The sequence below is a fragment of the Rhinopithecus bieti genome, unplaced genomic scaffold, assembly GCF_001698545.2.
Source record: "Rhinopithecus bieti isolate Rb0 unplaced genomic scaffold, ASM169854v2 scaffold_6380, whole genome shotgun sequence".
Taxonomy (NCBI): Eukaryota; Metazoa; Chordata; class Mammalia; order Primates; family Cercopithecidae; genus Rhinopithecus; species Rhinopithecus bieti.
Window position 1 is genome coordinate 6,834,325 of NW_016806642.1, and position 22,231 is coordinate 6,856,555.

Here is a 22,231-nt window from a genome sequence, read left to right on the forward strand (position 1 = left end):
ATGGAGAGAACTAAATTAATTCAGTTTAACTCCTAAATAATGAAATGTTTTCTTTATTTATAAAATAGTGATATTGATAGAAATTTTCCTAGCAAAATAGAAATATTCTTGGCTTCCATCTGACTGCAGATTATTAAGGAATATAGTAAAAATATAATAGTCTTAAAGAAAAGAAAATACAGCCTTTTTTTTTTTTGCCATCAGATGGTTAATTTCTAGATTTTTTTTTCTTTTGAGACAGAGTCTTGCTCTGTCACCCAGGCTGTAGTCCAGTGGCGCGATCTTGGCCCACCGCAACCTCTGCTTCCTAGGTTCAAGCGATTCTCCTGCCTCAACCTCCCGAGTAGCTGGAATTACAGGCATGTGCCACCACACTCAGCTAATTTTTGTATTTTTAGTGGAGACAGGGTTTTACCACGTTGGCCAGGCTGGTCTTGAACTCCTGAACTCAAGTGATCCACCTGCCTCAGCCTCCCAAAGTGCTGGGATTACAGGCGTGAGCCACCACGCCCAACTTAATTTCTAGAATGTGTATAAAATTATAAAAGCAAAAAAAAGGTTGGATAATTGATAACAAATTTCAGATACTATGTGTTAGTTACAAGAATACAAGTGGTCTTTGGATCTTTGAACACAAAATTTAATTCTGGAACTTCCTGGAGAAGTATGCTTGAGGAATACTAGGTAAGCAACCCAAACCCAGAAAATGTTTTGCTGTTTTCCCAAGATTCAGAACAAGAACTGAGCTTTTTCTGTAGATCTGAGCACAAGATATTTTTTTCTTGATTCTTGATTACCTGGCTGAACTCATGGTTAAAGTATAATATTCTGCCTGTCCCCGGGTTGTCATTTTACATATTAAATTTGCCCTGTTACTTAGTGCTCTTAAATATACTAGCAGCTTATTCCGCTCTTTGCTTGTATGTACATACACTGTTAGAATTAAATATACTTGAAGTATACTTAAAACAAGAACTGTTTTAGAGGTATAATATAGATAGTAATAAATAGTGCTATCATTTAGTTATTGGTTCATCTTTTTCTAGCCCTTAGTCCCAAGGTAGGACACTGTCATTAGTGTATAGTTCAACATCTCATCTGCAAAGAGTATATGAGAGAGGTAGTATAGGTTTCAGGCTTAAGAGTGTTGATTGGCTTTTGCAGGCCACCTTTAGGTTTGTTTCAGGAGTAGCCTAAAAGTTGAGCTAGCCTCAAGATGTCTTCCACATATGCTTGTACTATTAAATATTTGGACCATTAGTCTTTTTCCAGTGTTTAGTCTTCTTCTAATACTTTTTACTTTTCTTCTTTTGTTACAACTCTGAGCTTGTTTATCATTGGCCTATTCGTGCTTCCCCACTCTTAACTCATGGTTGTTATAAGTTAGGGACTATTTCAAATTTGCTCAGCTACTTCCATCTTTTATAGAGTAACAAAATTTAACAAATTATAACCTAGAATATTTTGTAGTTCCCAGTTGCTAACTAGACCATGGTTATGCTTCCTTCCTAAAACAAATACTTGCAATACATAATACCTGTTTGGTACTTGCTCTCTTCTCCCCAGAATAACATGATCACAAACAGAAATTTCAAGCTCTGCACGTACATTTGTAGAATATGTTGAGTTTGTTCACTGTTTAAGATATTACACTAATACTTGATCTCTGTAAGGTACAGATTTTTTTTTCATCTCTGCTGGGAATTGAGACTTCTCATCCTTTTCCTTTATGTAGTATGAAATAGCCTTTAATTGATTTCTTTCAAGAATAATCATATAATATATAAAGTTCTGTTTTGCAGAATAAAGAAAAACTGGAGAAACTGAAGAGTCAAGCAGATCAGTTTTGCCAAAGACTTGGGAAGTATCGCATGCCTTTTGCTTGGACTGCAATCCATTTAATGAATATTGTTAGCAGTGCTGGGAGTTTGGAAAGAGATTCTACAGAAGTAGAAATCAGTACTGGAGGTAAGAGTGTTTTATACAAAACATTTCTAAATGTTTACTTTTTTCTTTTTTTTTGAGATGGAGTCTCGCTCTGTGGCCTAGACTGGAGTGCAGTGGTGTGATCTCAGCTCGCTGCAACCTTTGCCACCTGGGTTCAAGCAATTCTCCTGCCTCAGCTTCCCAAGTAGCTGGAATTACAGATGTGCACCACCACGCCTGGCTAATTTTTGTATTTTTAGTAGGGATGGGGTTTCACCATGTTGGCCAGACTGGTCTCGAACTCCTGACCTCAAATGATCCGCCTGCCTTGGCCTCCCAAAGTGCTGGGATTATAGACATGAGCCACGACGCCTGGCCTCTTTTTTCTTATATAAGCTTGTTTCATTTGTAGACTCTGCAATGTAATATTGCATAAAAAGAATTTTCTTTTTTTGCCTTTTTGCCTTTTTCTCATTTAACACCATTGTTAAGATATAATTCACATACCATATAAGTCACCAATTTAAATTGTACAATACAGCAGGTCTTCAAATATCTCATTTTGTTTTTGATTTTTTTATGATGTTGATGAGGAAAAGAATTGATTCCTGGCTGGGGCTACTGTCTGTGTAGAGTTTGCATGTTCTCCCCATGTGTGTGTGGGGATTTTTGGGTACTCATTTCCTCCCACATCCCAAAGCTGTGCTCATGAGGTGAACTGGCATGTCTAAGTGGTAGCAGCATAAGGTAATGTGGGTGTGTGTGTGTGTACACCTGTGATGGAATAGCATCCTGTCCAGGACAGGTTCCTGCCTGTCATGCTGGACCCCTATTGACTTCGGTATGTATTGCATTGTATCAGAGAGGCTGAAGAAGAGATGGGGAGCCAGAGAATGAGACATAGGGTTTACTGAGGGAACTTACATACAGAGTGGCAAGCTGGACAGAAAACCACAGTCACTTGAAAAAGCATGCAGTTTACGTAGCATTTTCCCTTAGCATCCTCCCCCTAGTAACTTCCACCTGAAAACCCTCATTTAACTCAAAACAAAGGACCTTGGTTCCGTGTATGGCCTAGATTTCACTGGATGGGCTAGAGGTTCAGATGTCTTTATCCTTATAGATAAGGAATGAATCTTCAAGTCTGGCCACTCCCAGGTTCCTTAGCTCAGAACTCCGAATACACATTCTTTTTAGACCATAGAGTCATTCTCAGGGTTTGCTTAAGTTACCGCTGTCAGGTGCATTTGCCATACACTGCCTTCTTTCCTGAGCTGCTGGAACAGGCTTTGGCCACTTGTGACCCTGAACTGGGATAATTGGGTAAATAATTATCCTACTTATTTTTAATTAATCTTTCTTAAATATATATATAGTGCACATTTATTTGAATGTTTAATATTAGAAGTGTTTTGAGTATTTATTTAGAAGTTTGATGAAATTTTCGTGACCAGAAATATGCTGTAGGGACTTAACTCTTGCTTATATCAATTAACATATGGTAAAATTGGTTTGTTATACAACGTGTTGCTTAAAGTCACAGTTTCAAAGAACTGATCCGTGATGTTAAATGAGGACTTACTGTACGGTGTTTTCTTGGTATATTCACAGGGTTCTGCAACCACTACTACAGAATACTTCTGTACCCATCTTGGAACACTTTTGTACCCATTAACGATAGTCACTCCTCATTCCCCCAGTCTTCCAACCTGTCCCTAAACAATGTTTAATATATATTCTGTCTCTATAGATTTGTCTATGCCAGACATTTCATACAAATTGAGTTGTATAATATGTAGTCTTTTGTAGCTAGCTTCTTCCACTTATCATAATGTTTTTAAGGTTCATCCATGTCATAGCATGTATTGGTATTATTTCTTTTTATTGCCAAATGATAGTCTGTTGTATTGATATGCTATATTTATTTATCAGTTGATTTGGGTTGTTTTCTACTTTGAGTTTATTATGAATAATGTTTCATAGTGTTGAAATGTCATGTACAAGCTTTTGTGTGGACATTGTTTTTTTCTTAGGTATGTAGATATATAGCTAGGAGTGAAATTTCTGGGTCATATGATAATTCTGTGCTTAATCTTTTTAAGGACTGCCACACTGTTTTCCAATGTGGCTGCACCTTCAGAAATTCCACTAGCATTCCACTAATGTATGAAGGTTCCAGTTTTGCCGTATCTTTACCAATATAACATATTGTCTGCTCTTTGATTATCATCATTCTAGTGCAAGTGAAGTGGCACTCATTGTAGTTTGGATTTACCTTTTCTTAATCACTAGCTATATTAAGCATCGTTTGTGTGTATTGGCTATTTGTGTATCTTTCTTGGAAAAATAGGTATTTTTAACCTTTGCTCTGTTTTAATGGCTTTTGGTCTTTTATTATTTATGAATAGTTAATGCCTATTTTTTAAATGGGGTTTCAACGTTCTTGGTATTGAGTTGTAGGAGTTCTTTATATGTTCAGGATGCAAATTCCTTACCTAATACATGATAGCAAATATTTTCTCCTAGTCTGTGAGTTCACTTTTCTTGATGGTATTGTTTGTAGCACAAAAGTTTTAAATTTTGATGAAGTTACGTTTTTCTATTTTTTTCTTTTGTCACTGTGCTTTTGGTGTTTTATCTAAGAAACCATTATGAAATACGAATCAAAATTTACTTGTATGTATTCTTGTAAGAGTTTTATAGTTTAAGCTGTTACATTTAGGTTTATAATAATCCATTTTGAGTTAATATTTGTACATTGTGGGGTAGGTGTCCAGTTTCATTTTTTTATGTGGATATCCAGTTGTTTCAGCACCGTTTATTAAAAAAGCTATTCTTTCCCCCATTGAATTGTCTTAGATCCCTTATTGAAAGTCAATTGACCATTCATGTGGGGTTTATTTCTGGACTCTCAATTCCATTCCATTGGTATATTTGCCAGTGCTGTACCACAGTGGTTCCTAACCCCCAGGTGGCGGACAGGTACCTGTGTGTGGCGTCTTAGGATCCGGGCCGTAGAGCAATAGGTGGGCAGCGGCTGAGCGAGCATTATCGCCTGAACTCTGCCTGCTCTCAGATCAGCAGTGGCATTAGATTCTGTTAGGAATGTGAACCCTATAGTGAGCTGTACATGCAAGGGATCTAGGTTACATGCACCTTATGGGACTCTAATGATAAATGTAATGTGCTTGAATCATCCTAAAGTGATCCCCTACCCCATGTGTGGAAAAATTTTCTTCCGTGAAACCAGTCCTTGGTGCCAGAAAGGTTGGGGACTGCTGCTATACCGAATTACTTTACCTTTGAAGTAAGTGTTGAAATTGGGAAGAGTGGGTCTTCCAACTTTTATCCTGTTTCAAGATTTGTTTTGGAAATTTTGGGTTTCATTTATTTTTGTATAAATTTAGGACCAGCTGTTAGTTTGTGCACAAAGGCATCTGGGATTTTGATAGGGTTGACATTGAATCTCTAAGTCAATTTATAGATTGTTGCCATTTTAACAATTTTAAATCTTTGAATCTATGAACATGAAATTTTTTCATTTATTTAAATCTCTTTCATTTTTTTCAGTGTTGTGTCATTTTCGGTGTACAAGTCCTTCTCGTTAAATTTATACCCTAGTATTTTATCGTTTCTTGATAATATTTTAAATGGAATTGTTTTCTTAATTCTGTCTTTACAACGTCCATTTCTAGTGTATAGAAATAAAATTGACTTTTGTATATTGATCTTGTACTCTGAAACCTTTTTGAATTTGTTTACTAAATTCCAATTGTTATTGTTCATTTTTTTCCCCAGATTTTTTAGGATTTTCTGTATACAAAATCATGTCATCTGCAAATAAAAAGAGTTTCACTTTTCTTTTTCAGTCTGGGTGCCTTTTCTTCCTTTTTCTTTTCTGTCTTTATTAGAACCTCTTCTGCAATGTTTTAGAAATGACAAGAGTGGATATCCTTGTCTCATTCTTGACTTTAGGGAAAATGCATTCAGTGTTTCACCATCAAGTATGATATTTGCTGTTGGCTTTTCATAGATGTATTTTGGTAGATTGAGGAGATTCTCTTCTATTCCTAATTTTAAAAGTGTTTTATCATGAAAGTCTGTTAGATTTTGTAAAATACTTTTCTTCCTCTATTAAAATTATTTGTCCTGTATCCTTTCAATATGGTGTTCCATCGAATGATGTGGTTTTTGGATGTTAAATTAACCTTAAATTCCTGGGAAAAGTCTTGCTTGGTCATGGCATGTAATCTTTTTTATGTGTTGTTGGAGTCTGTTTGCTAGTATTTTGTTTAGGATTTTTGCATCTATATTCATAAGGTGTAGTAGTCTGTAGTTTTTCTTTCTTTTGATGCCTCTGTCTGGTTTTGGTATCAGGGTAATACTGGCCTCATAGAATGAGTTGTGAAGTGTTCCTTCCGCTTTTTTGGAAGAGTTTTTGAAGGATTGGTATTAATTCTTTGAAAGTTTGGAAGAATTCACCAGTGAACCTGTCATGGCCTGGTCTTTTCTTTGTGGTAAGTTTTTTCATTACTAATTTGATCTCTCTACTTGTTTTGGGTCTATTCGTATTTTCTTTCATCTTGAGTCAGTTTTAGTATAAATACTTTGTATCTTTCTAGAAATTTGTCCATTTCATCAAAGTTATCTAGTTGGTAGCTAATCTAAGTGTTGGCCTACAGTTGTTCATAGTATTGCTGTATATTCCTTTATTCCTTTTACTCTGTAAAGTCAGTAAATGATATCTCTTCTTTCAGTCCTGATTTTAGTAATTTGAGTCTTCTTTTTTTTTTGTTCATCATTTTAGCTAAAGATTTGTCAGGTTTATCTTTTGAAGAAACAGTTTTGGTTTAATTGATTTTCTATGTGGTTTTTATAGTTTCTATTTTCCTTATTTCCACTCTGCGGTTGTCTCTTTTGTAGCCTTCTGCTGGCTTCGGATTTAGTTTCTCTTCTTTTGAGGTTTGTTGAAGTCTGAGGTTATATTACTGATTTGAGATAGTTATTTTTAAAATAGACATTAATAGCTGTAAATCCTCCCCCCAGCACTGCTTTGGTATGTTGTTTTTGCATTTTCATACATCTTAAATACTTTCTAATTTCTGTTATTCCTTCTTTTTCCATTAGCTATTTTTTAAATGTGCTATTATACTTACACGCATTTGTGAATCCCCCAAATTTTCTTGTTATTGATTTATAGTTTAATTCTTCTGTTGTTGGAGAACGTATTTTGTATGATTTTAATCTCTTTGACTGTATTGTGTCTTGTTTTATGGCTTAGTATATAGACTGTTTTATAGAATATTCTTTAAGTGCTTGAGAAGAATGTATATTCTGCTCTTGCTTAGTGTAGTGTAGTGTAGAGTAAATGTCCATTAGGTCTAGTTTGTTTATAGTTTTGTGCAAGTATTCTATTTCCTTGTTAATCTTCAGTCTAGTTCTATTGGTTTTAAAAAATAGGATGATCTTGCAAGTACTTTGAATACAAGTTATCTTACAATTTTCTTTCAAACCAAAGAGCTAAGACTGAGGGACGATTAATGATGACTAAAATTTTCCTTGTGGTAAATATTTTGTAGTAAATGCATACTTCCTCTATAGTTACTCTTCATGGCTCATCATTGGTCATGCCCATAGATCTTTGCATGTTAGAAACTTATTTTTACATTTGTGATGTTATAAAAAGACAACCAGAAGATTTAGGTAGTTTGTTACTAATCTCTCCAAAAGCAAAATTCTCCTACTATGCTTGATATGCTGAGTGGGTAATTTTCAATTTAGTAGATTCTTCCTTGTGTTTGGAAAGCTACTTTAAAACAAAATTTAAATTTTATGAAAATGAATTTTTTTTGTTTTTAATTCTTTTGTAGAACGAAAAGGGTCTTGGTCAGAGAGGAGGAATTCTAGTATTGTTGGCAGACGATCACTTGAAAGGACGACAAGTGGAGATGATGCTTGTAACTTGACGAGCTTTCGACCAGCTACTCTCACAGTGACAAATTTTTTTAAGCAGGTATTGTTCTGTCATGTAGGAATTTTGGGGAGATGTTTGTGCATGATTTTTTTTTAGTTTCAGAAAGGTAGTAATTGTACTGTACATGTATGCGAGGGTGATTACAGGAAACTTAAAAACTTTAAAAATAATAAAAGCAACTATAAGAATGAGAAATGATTTATATTGTTCCTATTTTAGCATTATATTTATTTAAATGTTGAAATGTTGACCATGACTAATAATGCATCAAAATCCATCTTTCATATTTGTATGCTATTTTTTTTTTTGAGACGGAGTCTCACTCTGTTGCCCAAAGTGGATTACAGTGGCACGATCTCAGCTCACTGCAACCTCCGCCCCCTGGGTTCAAGCAGTTCTCCCTCCCTCAGCCTCCTGAGTAGCTGGAATTACAGGTGCCCACCATTCCCAGCTAATTTTTATATTTTTTATTAGAGACAGGGTTATGCCATGTTGGCCAGGCTGGTCTTGAACTCCTGACCTCAGGCGATCCGCCTGCCTTGGCCTCCCAAAGTGCTGGGATTACAGACGTGAGCCACTGTATTCAGCCTGTATCCTATTTCCAAATTGTTAATAGTGTGACTTTTCTTAAACATTGGTCGTTTATGAATTTTCTTTATGAGAATGAGTCTGTGACCTGCATGTCTTCCCCACAATTTCTGGCCTAAACTACCATATTCATAATATATGAAATAAGACTTTCAGGCCCTAGTAGTGCATTTGGTGCTAAAGTGAGGTCAGTGTTGTTTTTAGAGGTTAATGTATAGATCCAAGATGTTCTCTATCAAAGATATTTTTACTCTTTGCAAACCTGTTCCCTTCACTTTTAACCATGAATCAAATTTGTATTTTTCCAGTGCCAGTCATGATTCTTAATGATAATGAAAATTGGCTTAGTAGATAACACCCAGGTTAAAAAAGAAAATAAAACATGAGTAGAATAGAAAAAATAGTGCATTGCATGTAGTAAGGTTAAATATTACTTAAGGGAGTTGTTTCCCCCCTCCCCTTTTTGTATGAGCATACACGTGTGTATATGTATGGATTCTGTGTCATGAATTAAGATGAGAAAATTTTGAAAGTCTTTGTTGTAAGTGACTAGGTGACTAGAACCATATAGGAATGGGGAGAAAATTTGTATTCATGTAACAAACTGGAGTAGTATGTGATTTGGAGTGGATTAAGGGAAAATGCTAATAATTCCTTCAAAATTCCTTTATCTGAGATGTTATTCTGAGTAAGAAGAGGAAATCCTGGCTTACTGATATCTCATAACTTGAGAGGGCAAGAATCAAGGGTAGACCTCAATTGAATGGACCTCGAATAGACAGTAGCAATCTACTTGAAGTCCCCTTCACTGTTACATATCAGTATTCACATGCCGCTGCTCTGAGAAACTCAGGAAAAAAAGCCAGTGATACATGTCTCAAATGGTATTGGTCTTTTTATTATGGACAGTAATAAAAGAGAGTCTAGAGAAGACTACACTTGCATAAAGTGATAGACCAGATATAGCTATGTTAATGGGGCAGTAGATTTGCTACAGTGACACAACCTTGCAGGTATGTTACTTCCCCCGCTTTCTACTTCTTCAGCTACTACACCACTTCTGCTGGTATTTCCTTCCGCAGCTTTCTTTTCATTTCTTTAGCCTGTTATTTATCAATAAATTGGTATTGTAAGCTTAAATCAATAAGCCATCCACCCCCTGTCTGTTTATCCAACAAGTATTTTTTGAGCATTCGTCACCATGTTCTGGACGCTGTTTTGAGTACTGTTACTATAACTGTGAAGTAGCACAAAATGATTGTGAAAACTTAAAAATAAATGATTGCTGGAAACACAGAGCAGTGGAAAATGTTTACATTACAGAAACTGTTTAATACAGTTCTGTATTAAAATTTTAACCATGAGCATATACCATTTTGTAAGTATTTTAAGTAGCTAGAAAATTATGCATCAGGCAAATGCAAATTAAGTTAAAAAAAGAGATTACCATTTTAATTAAGTAGAATTCAAGGCATAGATTTTCCCTAAATGAGACACAGAAGGCAATTTTCCTTTTCATTTATGAGAGATTACTATCTACAGTAGGGATATAGTAATCATTAGTGTTTACGTACAGATTTAAAATGTGTTGGCCAGGCATGCTGGCTCGTGCCCGTAATTCCAGCCCTTTAGGAGGCCAAAGCTGGAGGGTCGTTTGAGCCCAGGAGTTTGAGGCCAGCCTGGGCAACATGGTGAGACCTTGTTTCTATAAAAATGAAAAATATTAGCTGGGCGTATTGGCGCATACCTGTAGTTCCAGCTACCTGGGAGGCTGAGAGGGGAGACTTGCTTGAGCCCAGGAGGTTGAGGCTGCAGTGAGCAATTATAATGCCACTGCATTACAGCCTGGGTGACAAAGTGAGGTCTTGTCTCAAAATAAATAAATAAATAAAATGTGTGAAGTCAAAATTATTAGAAACACATAGATATTTAAAAGCAAAAACCCACACAATAGTTTTGAAGACATTTGTTCTATTTGTTGACAGATACGTAAGTTATCTATTTTTTTCAGTGGTACAGGACAATAAACAACTAATGTAGAGGAAAGGGTATCAGCTAGACTGCTTCTGTGAACTAGGCTCAATCACAAGTTTGGAGGTTGGCTGAGATCAGCTAATATAGGCTGACTTCTACTGGGAAGATAGAAATGACTCAACTCTGTGACATGTCTCTCAAATTCTACCCTCATCTTCTAGCAGGCTAGCTTGGTCATGTTCTCATAGCTGTGACAAAAGTTAAAGAGAGAGAGCAAACTAAATTGTGCAAATGTTTTTCAAGCTTCTGTTTGCATCATGTTTGCTTATTGGCAAACCAAGGCATTTGGCCAAACCTAGGGAGGGAATTGTGCCTCACTCACCAAAAAGGCATGGAAACAGGGAGTAAAGAATGGAGACCAGTAATATAATTTAAGTACCAAAAGAGAAAATATAAGTTAATGGGTGAAATAGAATAATGAAGACTAGAGATAATCTGAATATATTATGAATAAGGACCATTTAAAGATCTATATTAATTTCATATGTTGGCACCTTGGTCTAAAAAAAAATTTGTATTATTTCTGTATGCACAAGGAGAGAATATACTTTTTCAACAACTGATGGAACATTTATAATAATTAGTTATATTGGGTCACTGAAGAAACCTTGTAAAGTCAGATTTTCTAACGATAACCCAATAAAACTAAAACTTTTAAGTTATTAATAAAAGCTATAACCACTTAGAAATTAAAAATTATTTTTTCTAAACAATGGGATAAAAGAAGATCAATTCTGTATCCTTGTTTAGAATATAATGATGAAGAACGAATGGGTTGTGGCTCAAGGTGAGTTAACAGTAATAAAGTAGCCTTAAATATATTCATTACCAAATAAGATAAAAGAACAATGTATGATATATGCATAAAACAATAAAATGTCAAAGCAGGAAGCTTGGATTAATAAAATCTAAAGACTGACTCTTCAATAAAAGAATAAAAACCCTAGCTATTTTAATTGTAAGAAGAAAAAATTAATATTAAATTGAGCATTTGTGTTAATCAGCTATGGGCAATTTGGTTTTTTTTGTTTTTTTTTGGTTTTTTTTTTTGAGGCCTCTTTTCATACTGGTTGAAGTCCTTTTGGAGTTTTCTTTCTGTTCTTAGTATCAGGATAGTTGTGATTTTCCTTAACAGTAGTTTTTTTCTCCTCCTTCTCCCCTTCCCTACCTTATCTAATTCCTTCTTCTTCCTCTCTCTTCCTCCTTTCTTCCTCCTTCTTCTTCACTTTAGCCAGTGCTGCAGATTTTGCATTGGAGAAATTTGTGATATAAAGTTGAAAACACAAATATGAACTCAAGAGTAATATATTTATGAGACTCAAGTATTTTTATATTAGTTTGCTTTTTGATTCTGTTTTATGTCTGTATTCTTATTTTGCTCTTTTCATCTATCTCTAACTTGTATTTGTTTTCTATATTTGAGAGCATTTTGTAATACTTTATAAGCATGGATAATGGAATATAGATAAGAAAAAAGATAATGGTATTATTAAATTAGTAAAATTTGAAAGCATAAAAAAGGAAATAAACTGATATATTTATAATCATAATTATTCTACAACTCTTCCATAGAGAACATACATTGTAGGCCATTACAGTGTGTGTTAATGCTACTAACTATATACATCATTATATTATAAATTTTACTCATTTCATCAATTCTATCAACTAAATATTGACTACTGCTAATGTGTATTAAAATAAGATCTATTATCAAACAAAATCATCAACTTTCTTCCTTGACTTGATTTACTGTTCCAATGATTGATATTTGAATAAATTTTATTATTTATTTCTTTTTTTGCAGGTGTGCCGCTCTCTCGCATTCATCCCCAGCTAGTACGCTTGCTATGTATTTTGTCTGCGTACATCTTGGCTCTTCATGCAGCCTGCTTATTCTCACTAGGGTTCAAAGTGTGATGTCATGGCCGTCACTCGCCAACTTCTCTTCTATGTTGCTGGGTATACTAAACAGAATTCCACTGTTGCCACCAGCACATGCCTGTCATATATATATGTTTGATATTTAGTAAGAGAGGGTTACCATGTTGACCAGGCTGGTTTCGAACTCCTGACCTCAGATGATCTGCTGCCCAGCCCCAAAAGTGCTAGGGATACAGAGTGAGCCACCGCCCAGTATACTCTGATAATTAATCTAAGTATATTCTCCTATTAACCTACACTTTTTCCTCTATCATTGAATCAGGGAAGGAGACCAGCTTACAAAACAAATAAAAAAAATTGTAGATTGAACGAATCATACTACAAAATAATACACTATGACAAAAAATTCAATAGCCTAATGAGAAGGCCCTAAATCTGTTCTGTCTCTATACTTCGCGACGCGACTTAAGATCTCTATAATACAGGTATATTTTAAAATATAAATCGCTTGTAAAGTATGGTAAATGAATTACCATACTTATTCTCTCACTCAAGATATGTTGTAAATGTTATATCCATAATCATATCTCTATATAAATATCACTCCATTCAAAATTTCAAATATAATCTTCAAATCAAAACTCCTAAATAAATAAAACCACCTTTATTATCCCCAAACTAAATTTACCCCCAATAATCTACATTCTGTACAGTAATACTTTATACATCAAACTCTACATATCTACATAAAATCTACCCACTATATATACCCTTAACCTTTCAAATAATCTATATATTTTTTTTTTTTTTTTAAATTTATCTGGCTCAGACATTTTTCTGTGCTCAATGCCTGTGAGTCTTCTTCACTTTATTAACTGTCATGTGATCTGACAGTTTGGATGCAGGATTCAACATCTTTGGTACTTTGAGTACAGTAGTCCCCACTTACCTGTTGTTTCACTTTCTTTAGTTTCAGTTACCTGTAGTCAACTACAGTGTGAAAATATTAAGATATTTGGAGAGAGGGAGAGAAAGAGACCACATTCATATAACATTTATTATAGTATACTGTTACAATTGCTGTGTTTTATTATGAGTTAGGGTTATTAATCTCTTACTTTGCCTAATTTATAAATTTAAATTTATTGTAGGCATGTATGTATAGGGAAAAACAGTATCTATAAGGTTGGGTACTATCTGCAGTTTCAGGCATCCACTGGGGGTTGGGTCTTAAAATATATCCCCAGCGGGGAGTGGGGGGGAATTACTGTACTAAAGTGAGTGTGATTAATAATATCATGGCTTAAAATTATTTTCTAGAACGGTAATAGAATGGTAAATATTAAAAAAATAGATTTATATTATGGTTGGAGCAAACCATTCCAGAGTAAAAATGTCTTGAAGTTTGCTAAGTCAAAACTAAGTCATTTAACCTTTGAAATGACTTAGCTTCTTTGTATGCCAGATCCCTGGTTTTTTTTTTTCTATTTTTGCTTCCTCCTTCCTTCATTCCCATTCATTTATTTAATAAGCATTTATTATTTTACATGCATTTATGTCTGGATCAGTAATTTTTAAGTTTGAGACTTTGGGAAATGAAATGATTTAGAGGTGTGAGATGATGATAATAGAAATTTGGTTTCTGTAATATTCTTCCCAGACTTCTTGCAAAAATAGGATCTAAGTCCTTTCAAAAACATGTTTAACATGGAGTTTTAAAATTTTGTTTACATTGTTTTTTAATGTATAATTTGCAGCTCAGCTCAAGATAGACATTTCTCCCGCACCTGAAAATCCCCATTATTGCCTAACTCCGGAGCTGCTTCAAGTGAAACTTTACCCTGACAGTAGAGTTAGACCTACCAGAGAAATCTTAGAGTTTCCTGCAAGGGATGTTTATGTTCCAAACACTACTTACAGGTAAGAGATTTTAATTTGGAGAATTCTGATAGAAGATACTGTATATTCTAAAATATTAAAGTGTAACAAGAATAAAACTCTCCAAAAATCTTAAGTAGTTTTGTTACTTAATTCTATCTCTTACTGCACAATTTCATTAGTAGTTTTCACATATTAAGGCTTTCTGTGTGTCAGGTATAATGTTAATTACCTTACATGCTTTATCTTTTTTAGTCTTATTTAATCTTTATTTGAGGTGAATTTTACCTTTATTTTAGAGGCGAGTAAACCGAGGGTTAGAGAGGTTAAACATTTTGCTGAGCATCATGCCTTAGCGTGGTGATGATGGGATTTGATTCCTGGGCTCTTAGGTTAAAACATTTGAACTCCTAATTACTATATTTTCTCAAATGATTTTAGTAGCAGAATCTAGCATTACACAAGAATCAAATTTATGTGCCTGCATTATGTTCTAATCAATCAACAATATTTGTTGAGTATATACTATCTAGAGAATACTTGACATGAAGTTGTCACGTATAACTTTTCAGGCTGAACATTACATAACTCTGGGGGTGCCATTTGCATATACTCCTTATGAATGATATACCCTTTGCTTGTGAGTGCTGAGACCAGAACTTGACATGTCTGTTGGGATATTCAACAGGGCAGCTCAGGTATAAGATTCTAAAACAGAATTTTGGATTTCATCCTAGACTTCCCCATCCTGGTATATTTTTACCACCATTTGCTGAGTTCCTGAGGACAAAATTTTTGGAATTATTATGATTTCTTTCCTTTCCTTACCCTTCACATTTATTCAGCCAACAAGTTACATAGGCTCTACTTTCAAAATATATCCTGGTCTGTACTGCTTACTACTTCCACCTTTTAAAAATTCTAGTCTGTCACCATCTAGATCAGCACTGCCAAGCAGAAATATAATGGGAACCACATTTGCAATTTAAAATTTTATAATTGCTACTTTAAAAAAAGAAACAGGTAAAGTTAATTTTAATCATATATGTCATCTAAACCAGTGTATCTAAAGTAGTATCATTTCAACATGTAATAAATGTTAAGAATTACTGAGATATTTTACTTCTTTTCTCTTCTGCTAACTTCAAAATCTGGTGTGTATTTTATACTTAAAGCACATTTCAGTTCAGATGAGCCACATTTCAAGTGCTTAATAACCTGAGGCTAAAGGCTACAATATTGGACAGCCTCTGATCTCGAATTTTGCTATCCTTTCTAATTTGGCTATCTTATTTCTACTCCTATCTCAGTCACTTCTCAACATTACAGCCAGCCAGATAATTCTTTGAAAATTGTAAATCAAATCATTCATTCCTGTGTCTGAAATCTTCCAGTGTTTCTATTACAAGCAGAAAAAGAATGAATTTTTTCTAATAGTCTATAAGCCACTGCATGATTTGGCTCCTTTTCTATGTGTTAGCACTAAAACTCTCTGTAAAACTTCTTACAGTACAGTGAAAGACATCAATAATCAACTATTTCCTCCCTTGCAGAGGAAGTTTTGTAGGCTTTTTAGGCTTACTGTACAATTGTCATCTTAGAGCCTATTTACTATTATCCTGGAAATTTTCTTTGCATTTTTTTTTTTTTGCAATAGAGTCCTTATTTTTCATATATTTTCCTTAGTTTACTCATTTCACTGAAAGCTTTTTGTATCTTCCTTAAGTAGGATGTATGGGAGGTAAATTTTCTTTTATGTCTGATGTTATCTTTATTTTACCTTTACTCTCAAATTACTAGTTTTGCCGGGTATAAAATTATAAATTCTATGTCATTTTCTATCATAATTTTGAAAATATAACTACTGTCTTCTGGCTTTAAGTAGTGCCCTTGAGTAGTCCAATATTATACTGATTACTAATGTTTTGTGTCTTATTTTTCCCTAAGACTTTCTGAATTACTTTCTTTATCATTGGTGTTCTGCGATTTCATATTGACATATTGATATGATGACATTTGTTTAGTGCTTTATAGAATACAATTTCATTTAAATTAGTTTGTTCAGTCTCATAGAAATCTTATACATTATGTAATTCTGGCAGTATTATTATCTCCACTTATCCACTGACAGAAGGCTGAATTAAGAGACTTATTTGGACTTGAATCCAAGCCTTCTTATTTCATTTTCTGTGTTCTTCATCTTTTGGTAGGGTAGGACATCCAGCATTCATAATTATATGTAATTTGAATAAAAATAAAATTTCTTACTGGTAGAGAATTGTTTGCTATATTTTTATTAAAACTAACCAGAACACTTTTATCTTACATTAGCCTCAAAATCTACACCATTATTTATATTTGTTTAATATTTTTTAAGGTCTTACAGTTGATATAAGTGAAACACTTGATATAAATGGATTCTAGGGTATCTTGTCTGTGAATTAATGGAAAATAGGGCCACTATAGATAATTTAGACATGTTACAGAACTTGAATGGGAATCGAGTAGTGCACTCATACCAAGTGAGAAGATACATTGCCAAATAAGGTAGCACCTTGTTTTCTCTTAAGGATGTATCCAGTTTTAATGTAACATCCTCTTCTGGAGGAGATAAAAAGTTCATACATTGAATGATTTAAGGGGTTTTATAAATTATAAATTAGTATGGTTTTGCTTTTGAGTTTAATGGAAATTATATAAACATGTATTAATGCTTGTTTAAAATCATTTGTTTTTTTGGGTTTGCTTTTGGTTTTTAGGGTGGAATGCTTTATCACTTGAAATGGTTAGTATTGGTAAGGCTAACTGATAGTCCAAAACTATAATTAGTTTCTATTCTGGGAGTTAAATTTTCAAGTATAAAATGAATTATAGCATATTAATTTGAGAATGATGTTGAGAGATCATTTAATGTATCTCAGGGCCTTTAGTTTGGACTGTATCTAAACATTCTATTAATTACAGAGTTAATACTCATTCCAGACATTATTAGTAAAAATAATATTGTAGGCAAGAAGCTTTTAAAAAATGATTCATTAAATGTTTATAGAATAGCCATTTTTCTCTCATGAGTGAGCAGTTTATTTCCAGAGAATAATAGAACTTGCTAAGCTCATCATAAACATTAGAATTATGCCTATTTAACATTTATTGAACATGAATACTGATTTAGGCTTTAATGTTTTTCATTAAAATGAATTGATTTCAAATTAGGGTCTTACATAACCTTATTCCTCCTTATGTGCAGTTTATAAGGAACTTAAATGGTTTAACCTATTAACAGACATTGATGAAATGTGATATAGAATGTCAAGGGTACTAGTTTCTTAGTTTATGGAAATGATCCTAGTGCTCTCTTAGTAGCATGTACCAGTGAGAGCTGTTGAAGCAAAAAGGATGCATTATTTTGTTTAAGAAAGAGATTAATAATTTTCTAGTATAAGAGTGTCCTCAGCGAAGTAGAGAAAATTAGATACAACATGAAAATTCAGAAGTAGAATTGTGATTACTATACTTTGTTGACTTTTTTCCTGTTGTTGCTTTTTTTGCCAAATAGTTTCTTTAAAAAAATACGATTATAAAGTTGACTATTCCCTTTTAAAATAATCGATCTCCAAATTACATAAAGAAACAATTTTGTGTTACTTGAAATGGTATGACTATATGTCTAGCTTATGAAAAATTGGGAGATGGGCTCTTGTAACCAATATTTTGTAACCATGTTTCATTTTTAAGAATTACGATAAGTTCTCACTTAAAATTGTTAATAGGTTCTTAGAAACTAAGATGTTAAGCTAAATGACATGTGACAAAGCCATTTTTTTCCTCGTCAATGGTACGACAAAACAATGCTGAACAAAATTATATTCAAAAACCTGCTGCACATGGTCCTTAAAGTCCTTCTCTTAAAGTCACAGTTTCCAAGAACATTATCCAGTGTCACAGTATGTATGACATTAAGTGAGGACTTGCTGTATTTAAAAACTGAGGAATGATTTTTCCTTCCTTTAACATGGGCATGATAAAAGTACCTATATCTTAGAAATCTATGAGGATTAAATACATGTAAAGTACATGGCACAAAGTAATGCAGTACATATTAAATGCTCAATAGAAGTTGTTATTGTTTTTGGCTTGATTAGATTACATTTACTCATGTACTATATAACTTGAGAGAGATTGGTTTGAAAAGCATGAGGGTACTAGGCATTTGGGGTATAATTGGGTAAGAGAATTATTTTAAAAGGGAAGTTATCAGAGTCAATATTGCCCTGCTTTATATTATTACTTAAACCATCAATGTCCATGGGACCTTAAAACCAAATCATTAAAGGTTGTTTACTCTATTTGATGCTGTTAGAAAAACTTGGTCTCATGGACAGCTTGTATGTTTAGGAACTGATAGTTTATTTTTTAAAAAAACCTTTAGCATATCTAGAAAACCTAGCATAGATAGAAATAATTTTGGATTGACAAAAAGGGATGTATGACAACCTCAGCAGCTAACAGCTAATATACAAATATCATCAATAATTTACAGACATTTCCATAAATATTTGCTAACTGAATGGTTGTGCTGGATCATGGTAATGATAATCTTTTAGTTCATTTGGATTCTTTTTGCCTTCTCAGGAATGTTTTAGGATAAGCCATAATTTCTGATAATACATACCAGTGGTCACTATACAAATATTTGTGTACACATTTTCCCAGTGAATAATGTTTAAAAAAGGAAGATAAAGTTGACACTAGGGCTCCTTTTAGTTTATATATGGCCATTATCTTATTAAATCTGATAGCAGCCTGCACAGAACCAATATAGTTATCCCTATTTTATAGATGACAAAGCTGAAGTTCCAGAGGGTTCAAATTTATATCTGAAAAAACTAGGAATTTAAGCATTGTTCATGTGTGTTTTAAGAAAATATTTGCATATTGTATTTAGTTTTAGTAAGAAACTTGAGAGGATTGTAAAGGGTCTCATAGGGAAAAAATAACTGTCTGAATACAGGGGGAATGAATGGACATCGTTGAAGCATTTGACTGAGTTGAGAAATCATAGGAAAGAGAGCTGTATTCTCAAAGTGACACATTTCCTATACACCTTTCACTTCTCATTTTTATGTTCATTATCAGACAATTCAGAGAAAGCTGTCTAAAGGAGTATATATTAGTTTAATTTACTTTTATTATGTATACTTTAAAAAATTGTTCTTTTGAAGATATTGAGTCTTCTTAAAGACTTAAATCTGTTATTTAAGTTATACCTGAAGTTAGAGATTTTCACCTTTAAATAACAAACTCTGTCGTTCCCCGTGCCTCCCTACCCCCACACACAGCTGGTCAAATTTATTTGCGTAGGGTTAACTGAAGAGGGACCTGATCTTTTCAAATTCTCTATGGGGGTAAATGAAGATACACAAATATATGGTAGTTTCTAACAATCAGAAAATGAATGATGTTTCTTACTGCACCATACAAGTGGGGTTTACATCAAATTCTTGCTTTATCAAGGAAGTACTTACCCTGTCACAGTATTTTAGAAAAAGTGCTAGTGTAATTGTTAACATTAAGTAAACCAAATAAAGATCTTTCTCAATGGTGAAAAAAATCTTTTACTGGATATTTGAAATCATCTGAAAGTTAGGTAATAGATTGTATGCAACGTTACTTGTGTTCCAAATTATTACTTGATCACCACTGTTGTATTTGAGTTGTAATAGATCAAGGTACATTAATTGAGCAAATGCTTATGTGTTTTACTGACATTCAGTTTTTAAGAGATACATCCGCAGAACACATGGTGTTCTTGGCAGGACTGTTAGAGTTAGCCGCTTTTCCAATAATGGCCTTAGTTGTAATCACCTGTTGAATGTATGTTTTTCTACTTAGTATTTTTGAAAGACTGTATCTAGCAAACATGGTGTTACTAAGAATGTAAGAATGAATACAGTGGTTCAGACCTGGTAACTATCAGGGTGAGAAGCAAAAGGATTTTGGTCTGTTAGGAATATGCCCATATATCTCTTAATAAATTTTAGTAAATCTGTTTTCTGTGATCTAATCTGAATATAGTTTTAAACTTCTATTATGGAAAATTACAAAAGTAAAGAGAGCAAATTAGTACACCTACACCTAAAATTAATACACCTAAAAGTAAAGAGAACAGATTAATTTTTTTTTATTTTATTTTACTTTAAGTTCTGGGATGCAAGTGCAGAATGTGCAGGTTTGTTACATAGGTATACGTGTGCCATGGTGGTTTGCTGTACCTGTACCTATCAATCCATCATCTAGGTTTTAAGCCCCACATGTATTAGCTATTTGTCCTGATGCTCTCCCTCCCTCCCCTCCCCTCGCCCCCAACCCCCTGACTGGCCCCAGTCTGTGTTCCTTTGCTGTGCCCATGTATTCTTGTTACAGAACGGGTTAATTAACTTGCATTGTCATTTTTGTTTTATCTGTTGCTTGTCCTGTCTTTTGTTTTGTTGGTAATATTTTTGAAGCAAAGCCTAGACATCATCTCATTTCACTTGAAAATCCTTCAGTATGTATCTCTAACAGATAAGGACTTTTTTTGTGTTTGTGTGTGACAGAGTCTTGCTCTGTTGCACTGGCTGGAATACAGTGGCATGATCTTGACTCACTGCAACATCTGCCTCCCTGGTTCAAGCGATTTTCCTGCCTCAGCCTCCCAAGTAGCTGGGACTACAGGTGCAAGCCACCACACCCAGCTAATTTTTTTTTTTTTTTTTTTGTATTTTTAGTAGAGACAGGATTTCACTATGTTGGCCAGGCTGGTCTCAAACTCCTGACCTCAGGTGATCCACCCTCCTTGGCCTACCAAAGTGCTGGGATTACAGGCATGAATCACCATGCCCGTCCAGATAAGGACTTTTAAAAGTTAACCTCAGACTCCGTCTCAAAAAAAAAAAAAAAAAAAAAGGCCGGGCGCGGTGGCTCAGCCTGGTAATCCCAGCACTTTGGGAGGCCGAGACAGGCGGATCACGAGGTCAGGAATCGAGACCATCCTGGCTAATACGGGTGAAACCCTGTCTCACTTAAAAATACAAAAAACAGCCGGGCGACGAGGCGGCGCCTTGTAGTCCCAGCTACTTGGGAGGCTGAGGCAGGAGAATGGCGTAAACCCGGGAGGCGGAGCTTGCCTGTGAAGCCTGAGATCTGGCCACTGCACTCCAGCCTGGGTGGCAGAGCAAGAGTCCGTCTCAAAAAAAAAAAAAAAAAAAAAGTTAACCTCAATAACAGATGAAATGTTTTATGATCTCTTTAGAATTCACTATCATTAGTTTATCTGAGTAGTTGAAATGAGCTTATTAAATACTGATAAAATTTTTTTCCTAAAATATTGTTTCAAGGAAGGCTTGCCCATCAGAATATGTGTATTTATTGACTGGTATGACATGAGAGCAATGAATTCATGTTTCTTAAACTAGGTTAATTACATGATAGTAGGTCCTTTGAACATAGGCTTCTAGTTTTTTGTGTGTACATAAGTACTCTTGTGGTTGTCTTGTGAATCCTGTGATACCCTTTTTTGCAATATAGATTGAACATCCCAAATCTGAAAATCAAAAATCTTAAATGCTCCAAAATGCAAAACGTTTCAAGCACCCATATCATACTCAAAGAAGATCTCGTTGATAGCATTTTGGATTTTCAGATTTGAGGTGGACTCAACCGTGAGTATAGTGCAAATATTCCAAAATCCAAATACAAATACGAAATTTGAAAAGACTTCTGGTCTTAAGCATTTCCGATAAGTAATACTCAATCGTAATGTTTAAATGTTTCTTAAATGGCATAAAATATATAGAAAAACAAAGGAATCAGTTACATGAATTAAATTATCAAATATTAAAGTTGTGAAAATATGTGTTTATTAATGAATTAAAATAACATATCAGGCTTCAGGTTCAAAAAACTATT

At 34.1% G+C, this 22,231-nt stretch overlaps 1 protein-coding gene across 1 annotated transcript in view; it reads left to right on the forward strand.

Annotated features, from left to right (window-relative positions):
- DOCK7 (dedicator of cytokinesis 7) overlaps positions 1-22,231 on the forward strand; it is a 259,128-nt gene that overhangs the window by 65,302 nt on the left and 171,595 nt on the right. Inside the window, 4 exon segments of the mRNA XM_017877272.1 lie at positions 1,803-1,968; positions 7,797-7,939; positions 11,273-11,309; positions 14,164-14,326. Of these exon segments, the coding sequence (XP_017732761.1) occupies positions 1,803-1,968; positions 7,797-7,939; positions 11,273-11,309; positions 14,164-14,326 (509 nt within the window).